The 11,377-nt window shown below is 42.6% G+C and overlaps 1 protein-coding gene across 2 annotated transcripts in view; it reads left to right on the top strand.

Moving 5' to 3' along the window:
- Window positions 1-11,377, top strand: part of URI1 (URI1 prefoldin like chaperone) — a 40,459-nt gene that overhangs the window by 15,959 nt on the left and 13,123 nt on the right. For both annotated transcript variants that reach the window (XM_054079109.1, XM_054079108.1), the window contains exon 4: window positions 1,076-1,211. In XM_054079109.1, the coding sequence (XP_053935084.1) occupies window positions 1,076-1,211 (136 nt within the window). The remainder of the gene's footprint in view (window positions 1-1,075; window positions 1,212-11,377) is intronic.

Below are 11,377 nucleotides of genomic sequence, written 5' to 3' on the forward strand. Positions count from 1 at the left end.
GAAGAAGAGGCTGAGGGGAAACCTCTTCACTCTCTGCAGCAACCTGTGGTGAGATGTGTGTTGGTCTCTTCTTGCAAGTCACAGGTGATAAGATGAGAGGAAATGGACTCAAGTTGTGCCAGTGAAGGGTTTGACTGCATATTGGGAAAAAATTCTTTCCTGAAAGGATTGTCAAGCACTGGTAGAGGCTGCCCTGAGAACCGAGGGAGTCCCCACCCCTGGAGGTGTTCAAAAGATGTGTGGATGTGATGCTTAGGGACATGGTTTAGTGGTGGGGTTGGCAGTGCTGGGTTTGCCATTGGATTTGATGATCTTAAAGGTCTTTTCCAACCTAAGTGATCCTGTGATTCTAAAAGAGAGAGTTGCATGTTTTAAGGAGCCTCTCTTCAAGTTATAAAATGTGTTTTATCACCAGTGTGCTCCTACCTGAATTAGACTGGTTCTCTGAATTGTTCCTGTGCCTGGAGAGGCCTTGGAGGCCAGGCAATGCTCTGTGAGCACTGCTTGAAGGTTGAGGTCTGTGTGCTGGTGAATGATAAAGCAAAGTGAGACAGAGCACCTTCTGTGATCCTGCAGCCCCACCGACTGCTGCCGAGGCTTCTAGGCACTCACTGTTAGCAGTGCCCATAGCGAGGAAAGCGGCTCCTACTGGAGCTGACCGTGCCCATCGGAGTATTCTAAAAATTCTAGCAAAGCTAAACTTGCTTTCCTTAGGAAAGGGACGTACTCTGTGTGCCAAATAGGTAACACACCTAAGAGAATATGTCTGGTATCAAGGCTTATGTGTTAGGATGAAATAAATTTGTTTTCCACGTGAGCATTCAACTAGACTATAGTTCTATGTGACAAAATGAGTTTCCTAGTTAACTACCCTTTTTTTGGTTTTGTAAGTACAATACTACATGCAAATGGATCTGGTCACTTGAATGTGTATGAGAGGTTAGTCATTGAACAACAGCAGTAGAATTTTTATTTCTTTAATTATGTTTTTTAATTTTTTTTCCTAAAAAGACTTGAATGTCTGGGCTTTATTTTTGCTGGTGATTTTCAGCTGTTCCTTCTGTGCCTCTGACAGGTACCTTTTGGTCCTCTTGCCTTTATGCCTGGAAAGCTTGTCCACACCAATGAGGTTACTGTTCTGCTCGGGGACAACTGGTTCTCAAAATGCTCAGCCAAGCAGGCTGTTGAGCTGGTGGAGCACAGAAAAAAACGTATGTATGTTTCTGAACATAATTTAATAGTCAAAATGATGTATCTTTTATTAATATATAAAATCAGTAGCATCTACCCTGTTCTGTTTTTTGTGAGCTTACTAACAGAGTCTCATTCAGATGTGATAGCAATTTAGCACCTTATTTTCCATCTGTGCTTGGTATTTTATTGGATATGCCTGAACTTTTTTTTAAACATCTAGCCAGAGGGTTTTTTTTAATGATTCATCAGCTTAAGTTACCAAAATTCAGGTTTTGATGTCAAATGTTAGCATACAGGATCTGTCACGATTTGTTTATACACAGAAGTAAAGAAGGAAGAACTAAAACAAACGTAAACCCCGCTTACACTTTTCTTTAATGTGCATTCCCCTCCAGAAAGTGGGCGTGACTTTGCACTTCTGCTCTTAGTTACCTTATTCCATATATTCTATACCCTTGTCTCATCTCTTCTTTGCTGCCTTGTCCCCTGTTTTGTTTTTTTCCCCTTGGTCCATATAATTTTACAGCTTTCTTCTACTCTACGCATGCTTTACTCCCGGTGTTGGGTTTTGGCCTCGCTTGCCACTAAGCTGCGTTTCTGCCTCCATCCCTCAATGTTCCTATCCGTTGGTGTGGAGAGATTCCCTGGATCAAATGGCATTGATGACCACCAAATCCTCTAGGGTGAAAGCAGATTGCAGAGATGGATGGGCCGTTCCTGATTTGTGTTCCAGCTCTTTGTAGTTGGTGGTGGGTTCTTGGCTTTGAAGAGCCGGGACCACCAGCAAGGGCTGTACGTGGCACGCTTTGGAACCTTTTGATGTAGGAAAGAGTGAGAGCCTGAAATATTGAATGTAAACGTCTGGGAAGGAAAAGTGCAATAGAATGGGAAATCAATCGGTACCTGTTATCCTTTGCTTTTAGCTTCAGATAAGCATTTTGATGAATTTTGCTCTTCTCCTGCTGGGTGCTTGCACAGCTTTGCTCTCCTGTGTCACACACAGCTCTTTGCCCTGGGTCCTTGTTTAGGAGTCCAACTCTCCTTGTTGTCTGCCTGCAGCAGATACCTTGTGGCTTCCTCACTGGAATACAGTGTTTTCAATTCTATGCAAGCAATAGTTGTGTAAGAAAGGTTTTGTTTCTTTTTTTTGTAAAAATTCATTTGCCGTATTACTTTAAAACATTCCTTTATGAAGAACGTTACCAAAAGCATGTGATTTGTATTTTACCTGTTGTCTTTCTTAATCTGCTTCTCCTGACACAACTTTGCAATTTTCTTTCTTACTGAACTGAATCTACGTTATTTATTGTGATTCTTGCGAGATCTTGGGCCCATCTCTTTTCCTTTGATCACTTGATATTTTTTTCAGTGCTGCAGAATATTTTTGTCACTGTTACATTCAGTGAAATCATTTGACCTTTGCACAGGAGATGTTTGAACATTAAGTAGTCTGCTGGGAGACACGCAGTAAATGCTGGATTCTTTCCTTTGTGATCTTTTAAATTGCATTTAAAATAAGAACTCTGAAATATTCCTTTCTTTTAAAGCGAAATAATCGTTGGTGCCTAGATAGAAACCCTCCATTCGGCTGAAAGTTCACTTCAGCTGTGTGATGGCTGCCAGTGGGAGGCTCCAAAACACTGGTAGTCACTCAAAACTTTTTATTTAAAGGGCTATTTTCAGTTTGGTTTATAAAACCCATGCTAGCACACATGATTTTGGAAAAAAAAATATATTTCTTTCACAGACATACTTTTCTCCTTTAAAATACAACTGACGTGAACCCTTTCAAACATTTTCACCCTACATGAGGGCAGCTTTGGGGAGAGGATTGGAAATGTCATTTGTTTTTTCTAATCAGAAAAAACCCAATGTAGGCTGGTGCTCTTTAAAGTGAATTGGCCGCTTGTGGCAGAAAGGCTGATGTTCCACGGGGATCAGTTTAAAGTCCCCGTGTGTTGCTCTGCAGTTATTTTCAGAGGTGCGAGCTGAGATTTCCATGGCGTTCTGTGAGCTCTGTGGTTTGCAGGGTGATGCGTACTGGGCGTTGTCATCACACTGACAACACTTGATGTGATTTTTAGTGCATAATCCGTTTCTTCTGTGCAGTAGTTGTGTGCGTAGGCGACACAGACTGGAAGAGGGGGTGCTTCCAGCAGGGGTTTCACTGGTGCAGTCCCAGATGCCTGTGGAGGGTCCTAACGCAGCGGAGCCTGAGACCGGGGTGTGCTGAAAGCTTAGATAGCTGGGAACTGGGTCTGAATAGAGCAAAGCACGGCTCGTGCTGAAGCTGCTGCCCGAACCAAAGGCTGGCAGCGTGTTGGTGGTTTGTTTCTTCACTGACCTGCATTTCTTTATCCAGTTTTACTCTGTTTAATTTAAGTGGGTATTTTTTCATAAGTTCAGATAACGAAAATGAGCTTAAGTGTAGCAGTAGTAATTCAGTGCTTCACAGAAATCATGAATTATAAGAGACTAAATAGACATTGCTTGTGTTGCCCTCTCCTGAGCAGAGAGGAGCAGGAGTACGTTGGCTCTGGTTTGGGGATTTTTGGTGGGACTGGCTCTTGGGTAGGAACGAGTGGGAGATTCCCATAACTTGCTTATTCCTGAGTGCTGCTTCTTGCTGGTCCTGGGGAGTTCCCTGTGCTAGTGCCAGCTTGGCCTGAGGCCACCTGTTGAAGGGGACCCAGGTGGCTTTGGGGGCACTGCTACCCTGACGTCCACATGGTCAGGGCTCACAGAGAATGGCCTGGACAGATGGACTCCTTCTCTGTACACGGGGTGTGTGCAAGAACGGGCAAGATGAATTTGCGTGCTTAAGCAGTCCCAGTGCCAGATAAATCAAACAACATTGCGAAGGGTAAAGCCCTGGCAATCAGGGGTAGCAGTAGGAGTGTACTATATATAAAAGCTTTAAATATTGCTCAGTGCTAATTAGGTCATCCTTTTTGTCTTCGTAGTTTTGTTAAATTTGCGTTTTAAAGGAGAACCAGTGAAAAAAATGTTTGCTTCTGTGGAACAGAGAGCTGCCCAGCCAGAGCAGATTAATTTCTTGGTTAAAATGTACTTAATTGAAAGGAATAATTGAAGGGTGCCTGTGCTGAATTTTAAGAGTAAGTGCACGGTAACTGACATGTCTGTGGAAAGCCCTGTTTTGGGGATGCATCTGTGTTGGTGTAGCTTTTGATTTAGATGTAAACTGTTCAGCATCATATTTGGTTGAAGTATATTCGGTAAAATTTGGGACAGTTGCTCACGTCAGATGTGACTTTTTCATAAAATATTGATTGTGTCTTCTGGGATAATGTTTGAGTTGCAGCAGATCTCTCATTTGCTGCACATTCTTGCGACATCCTGCATATTCCGTCCTTAGAAAAAGTACGAAGTGAAATGTACGGACTTGGACTCCACAAGTATATTTGTAATTGTTTTAAATTAGTTGCCGTTTATTCATCCTGAGAGCACAGATAATGGGAAACACTCCACATGTATGTATGTGTGTAAAAATGTGCAGGAATAGTGAAGTAGATTAAAGGATGTGCACACCAAATTCCATTATAATAGAAGAAATTAGCTTTTTAAGTATGTCACAGTTTAGCACAACAATAATGCAATTGTAGTTTTTTCTCTTAAAATTATCTTGCTTTAGGTACTTCATAATATTTCTGTTCTCCTCAAGGCAAGACTGTATTGTCTCAGGATTCAAAGAGGGAATAAAGATTCTTTTTGCGAATATGGGATTATATCTTTTACGTGTTTGTGATAATATAAATTACATTTTTCCTGTATATCAGTAATCGCATTAATTCTTTAAGATGGGGAATTTTTCATTACAATAGTCCCTGTGGTAGTTACTATAGAAAGAAATTAAATAGATTTTTCTGGTAAATATTTGTGGATTAATTCAGTACGCTAGGTATTCCGAGTGTCTAAACACTTTAAAAGGTGGGGAATTAAAACATGCACACAAAACTAGGAGTGGTTTTATTGTGTTAAAAGCCTATCAGATAAAAAAAACCCCAACACTTAGAGGAGAATTGTTGAACTATTTAGCAATCGTGCCTTCACTATATGTAAGAATACTCTTGCAGTATCAGGCTGCAAATGAATTCATGAAATGAAAATACTGATTACATTAACATACAGCATTGTGATCGTACCCAGCTGTAAATTGCAGTAGGTAACCTTTAGTACAAATATTTGTGTCAATCAAAATTGACCGATAGCTTGGTACACAGGCTTTAAATGATACCATTGTCTTTAATAAATAAGATGATCCAGGCGGATGAGGACCAGTTCGAATTTGGTCCTTATCAGCACTTCCAGAAAAAAGGATATTGTCTCCAAACTGTATGATAGGGAGGCTTTCCATTTCCATCTGTGAATGAGCAAGGCCTGGAGAGGGTCTCGTGTTTCATCCAAGGGTGAAAATACCTTCTTTTATATTCCAAAGAACCTAACTCAAACTTGCCTGCTCACCTTTTTGGAGGAAAGAACAAACCTGCAGGTTCTTTTACAAAGAAAACAAGCTGTTGCTTTTCTTTATTTAAAAAAAAATCCACTGTTTTTCTGCATGCTGGAGAATCTTCTTTCTCTTTGCTTTTGAGGGGTTTTTACTGTGCTTTGCACTGGCCCAGGTTGCCCAGAGCAATGATGGCTGCCCCATCCGTGGAGGTGTTCAAGGCCAGGTTGGATGGGGATCCAACTGGATCCAGTGGAAGTTGTCCCTGCCCATGGCAGGGCGTGGAGCTGGATGGACTTTGAGGTCCCTTCCAGCCCAAACCCCATTCTATGATTCCATGATTCTATCCCTTTCCAGTCTGATAACCTCCCTCAAGTCCTTCCTTACCTGTGCTAAGTCAGGAGCTGATCTGGAGGAGTGCCAAGTGCTCTACATTTGCTCCGCAGTTCCCAGGGGGTGTTTGGGTTCTCCCAGGACGGTGGTCCCAGTGCTTTATTCAGAACACGGGGGAGGAAAGTAAAGATACCTCTCTGTAAGTTTCATCTAGTGATTAAAGGAGCCTCTGCCTTCTTCTTACTAGGCAAGAGAAGGGTTGTCCTAGTGCCTTCTGCTTTGGTTAGGAGGAAATTAAATGTATTAATAGAATTCTAGCAAATTTCATAGGTGTGAGGACCTCAAAGATAAGTGCCTTGCACTTACTTATGGTTCCTGTATCCAAATTAACCACTTTTACAGAAGAAAATCCAAATGACTTTGATTTTGATACCAAAGGAACATGGAAAACAGGATGAAGGTGTCTTGGCAAGGTACAAAGCTTTCACAAGAGGTTGCAGTGGAATTTAAAGAACCAATGCAGTTGCTGGTACAAAGAATAAGTTTATTTATGTTGTTGCAAGTGCAAAGAGAGCTGAAATCCAGATATATGAAAAACAATCAGGATTCTCTTTTGAATCTGAAAAACAAATCCATCTCCATGAAAATGAATAGAAAGCAACAGAATAACATAGGAGGATGTTTTGGATAGCTCTTGGTAGGTGCTGCTCTCTGCAGAACTGCAGGTTTGCCTGTTTCAAGTAACCTGTGATAGTTTGTTGGATAATTATTGGCTAAAAAAGTATTTTGTTGTAGATTAAATACATTGTTATTGAAATTCAGTTAAAAATCCTCAGATGACTGATCTGCGTATGCAGACCCTCAAAACCAAGAAAATAAGTAAAGCACTGAAGTTGCATGCTGTAACTCAGCCTGTAGTACTTGTCACTGTACAATAGCGCTGTACTTCTGCAGGGCAATGCTCTCCATCTCCAAGGAATTCTGGAGTGGAGTGTGGGCACTAGATGGCAAGATACTGCCCTTCAGGCTTTGGTCCTGGAAGCATGGCCTGTTGCAGGTCGCGTGAGGTGTCCTTCTGGTGTTTGGGAGTCAATCCCAATGGCGCTAGAAATTGCCGGTCAAAGATGTTGTGTGGAAAATGCTGTTGGTTCCCCACGTAACTTTCCTCTGCATCCGAGATGGGAGGGTGGCAGCCCTGCGTTTCCGTGGAGTCTCCTCACTCCGTAGGAGCTGAGCCACTGCCAGCAATGAAGGTTAGGTCATTGTCCTGGCTTGTAGGGACTCTCCCTGTGTAGGGAACCATCCTAAGACCAGTTACCTTCCAACTGAGAAACTGTTAGATGCTGAAGAGATCTTAACTCTCAATCTCAATTTCATATGGAATTCAACGAAGTACTTTACCTAAAATTTCTTTCCAGTCACCTATCCTCAAAGGAGATGATTTCCCAGCTTTCCAGCCTTTCTCTCCTGTCTGTATCCCCAGGGCTCCCCCAAAGGCTAACTGAACCTACCCAGGTAGACGAGGCTGCTGCTTCATCTCCATTTGTCCTCTTTCGCAAAGTCTGACTTTCCAAAATAGATCAACCTGTTCTCGCTATTCTTGTCTGTTCTTACTATTTAAATCCCAGTGTAACACACAGTTTCCAGAAGTAACTAAAATGATGTCTATGGTTCCCCAAATCCTTATAGACAACACTCCAAGGACATTAATGTCAAACTCAGATAATTAAAATTTGTATCCAGCCAAGCTAATTAACCCATTAAAGCCAGAACGCATAGATGCGAATTTGTGTCAGTTTGGCGTTAGCGCGTTGTCATGTTGTGTAAAATCTGGCTTCGGTGAACTTCATTCTACGATATGAGATGCATCCCCCCATCATTTTTTTTCCTCTTCCAGGGTGTATGTAGCGAGCAGAGAGCAGCTTCATAAACACAGCTCGTTGTGGTGTAAGGAAATCCAGTCAGGTCCTTTTGGACTGGCCAGGGAGCTGGGAAAGAAGGATCCTAATGTAAAGAACTCTCACTGCCTGTAAATACACAAAGGCTGCTGCACAGAGAAAGCTGTCGTACTCTGATTTCTGACTCGAGTACCATTTCCTTTGGGCAGTCCTGGAGAGCAGTCCCAGCGACTCGGCTCCTCTGTGGCTCTGCTCTCTTTCTGAGCTGTTTAGCGGAGACGTGTACAGAGGAACCGCTCGGGTTCACCTGAAAGCCATGTCAGGCTTTTCGCACATTATTGGATGTGACAAAGTTGGACAACAGCCTCTGGTTCAATCCGTCTTAAAAGGCTCTAAGAGGCTTAAACCACAGGGTAGCAAGAGGAGGAGACTATGGAGCCTCTCCTACTCTGCCGATATTTTTCTGAGGATCTCAATTAATAAAAATCCCCTATAGTTTGTAAAGACAATTGTTTCTGCCTAAATATGGTGCATTTTAAATTCAGGGAATGATGTTAGGGGCTTTTAGGGTGCACAGGAGCAAGTTTAGAACAGGAAACCCTGGGCTTCCACTGCAGTTTCATGGATGAGCCCTTTTCCAGGAGAGGGCCCTGGCCCTGGCCCGATCTCTCTGTGGCACAGCAGGGGTTGTGGGCACGGGATGGAGCCTGGAACACTCCCAGCATTCCCCTCTCCGGGCAAATCACTTGCACTGGCTGTCCCTTCATCTCTAAGATGGAGTAACCCTCGCCTCCCTCGCAGGGTGGTGGGCAGGGCGGTTGGTGCTCGTGTGGGATTTTACACTGAACTGCATGTGTCCTTCCTAGCAGAGCAAACAGGTGTGCTCTCTCCAGAAGGCAGTGTCTGAGCTGGTGCACCAGAAGCAGCGCAACATTGGGTGGCTGTCGAGCAGCATTCAGGCATTGAGGCAATGACTGAGATGCTCGTGTGGTAAAGAAATAGCTGAGCATCACATTTACTGTGAATGTAAAATAAAAGCTTGAGGAAAATGGGTCTCCAGTTAGACGTTTCTGTACAGTGAGACTGCCTTCATGAGCTGAAAGCACAGATGGGAGCGTTTTGTACAAAAAGTATTGCCACCTCTCTCTGGTTTGGACTTTAAAAGGTGTGTTACACACCAAAAAAAGGTGTGGATGACGTCGGTAAGAATTAAGTGCAGAATAAAAACTGTGTGCGAGAAGTGATGGCTGCTGGGTCTGATGGAGGATGAGGTGGCTCTTGAAGGAGATTTATGAGGGGAGTAGGACCCTGATGACGTGCAGAGGGAGTGGGGGCCTCTGAAGGGGGTGTGTTGGCACCATTTGAGACATCAAGTACTTTTGGGAAATGGTATTTCATCCAACAGGGATCCAGCGTGTTTCAGGGGAGAATCTTAAGCTATTTCTTAGAAACAGTTTAGCTACTGGAGATGACTGCACATTTGACACATAGGTGGTTGGTTGGTTTCAAGGCTTCTGCTTTTGAAGTGTCCCTAAAGTCTGAGCCGAGTCTTTGTGCTCCTTTGTGGAAAGGATGGATGTTTGCCTCTTCCCAAACAGGAAGTGTTCTTTCTAAACTATTTACTGCAATAATACATGGTGACACGTCGATGGGAAAAAACCCTGCAATAGTGGATCTGCTAAAGTTAGGATGAGAGTAACCTCACACACGTGGTGGTTGTTGTGTTGTGCCTTGGCTGTTTGGGGTACAATTCCTTCTTCTCCAGGAGTAGGGGTCTGAACCCGTCTGTGGAAGTCTGAGCGACTGAGTAGATTTGCAAATACAACTACAAATTCATTTTGTCTACTTAAATGCACTTTGTAATAATTTTGTGATTATTAATATATTTTCACGTGTCCTTATTGGAAAGACTTATAATAAATGCAATCTCTGAAGCATTTAGAGGTGCTCACCCTGGCCAGAAAATTCTATGGGCAGTAACGATGTATGTGCTGTAACTTAGGGTGAACCTCTAGACCAGAGCGATACTTATTCAAATACTGAAGTTACCAGGCAAAAGGCGAGTTACAGAAAAGAGCAAGAGTGCTGAGAAAATACTTGGAAAATAGTTTTCCAGCTAGACAGTGTTGTGTTTATGTTCCCTCATTGCACATTCCTGGTACAGTGGGAATAGCAAGGTGCTCTGCCGTACTTGTATGTTGTGAAAGTAAAGAATTTAAGGTGTGTGAGGCTTTTTACACGCTACAGTACCAATGATCCAGGCAGTATCATTAACAGGAGCTAAGGAAGTTATTGCTTAGAAACGTTTCTTGGAGTGTGATGTCGCTGATTCCGTGACAGAAAGGACCTCTTTGCAGCTTTCGTAGTGTTGTATGAGGCATCTTCTTCTTGTATCACTTTAATGATTCCAAAAAAAGAATTTTAAAAGAGAAAATCAGCTTACTTCTTCACAAAGGCTTTTAGCTCCTTCAGGGTACGTAGGACCAGGAGGTGCAAGGTCTTGGAGATCCTCTGTTGAAACTAATTTATGTAGTAAGTCTTCCCTCCTGAAAATTTGCATTTGTATTAGTTTTGAGTTGAACAAAGAGTGCAAGTCTATTAATATTATTAGTATAAGGCTTTAATTGTGCCCTCTTTCCCCCAATTCTTAAGTCTTAGCAGAGCTGTGTTTCCTTTTCAGGCAGTTATGACCTTCTTCTGTTGCAAATTAGTTTGTTTTTTATGATAACTTTAAGGTAAAAGTGAAACTTAAGTTTTTAATATTTTATAAATTGCTGTTGAAAGGATTCATTATTTAATTGGCATGAGGGGATAGAGAAAGCAATGTCTCAAATGAGCGAGTGTTGGAGAACTGAGTAGTTCTTCAAGTAGGTTTGCAAACACACAGTGCAGTGTAGCTGCTCAGATGGAAGAGCCGCCTGCCTTCTGCTGTGGATTGGGAGTGAGTTCTTCAGGCATGAGTGTGTTTCGGTTGTCCATCCTAACAGTACTGTTGGGGCACAGCAGCAGGAATGATGTTTCGAAGGCTTTTTAGCAATGCATTTCCAATACCAGTCTCAATTCTGTCACTCCGGCTGGGTGCTGTTTTAGTTAGAAGACTTTTACTCAAAAAGACAGGTCTTATTATTTGCATGTTGAGCTCAGGAGTCAGCTGTTTGGCCTGCAACGTCTGCTGAATGGTTTACTTCTCTCTGTGCTTAACTGTTCAGGAATATTACAGGTGACATTGAGAGAAGATTCTGTGCAGCCTGTTGGTGTGGAAGACAGCGTACACATCTCCCTTCCCCTGTACAAGTGCTGGTAAAAGGAGCTGTTTTCCAGGTTAAGCTGCAGTGTGTATTTCCTTAAATCACCGCCTCTAACCCTCCGTTCAGTTCACCCTATTTTTCTTCCTAGAGTGGTTTCTCAGTTTGTGTTCAAATTTACACACCAAAGACCTGCAGCTTCTTCCTAATGAATCAAATGGTTAATTTGTCTGTTATAAAGA

The sequence above is a fragment of the Cuculus canorus genome, chromosome 13 (genome assembly GCF_017976375.1).
Source record: "Cuculus canorus isolate bCucCan1 chromosome 13, bCucCan1.pri, whole genome shotgun sequence".
Classification (NCBI taxonomy): Eukaryota; Metazoa; Chordata; class Aves; order Cuculiformes; family Cuculidae; genus Cuculus; species Cuculus canorus.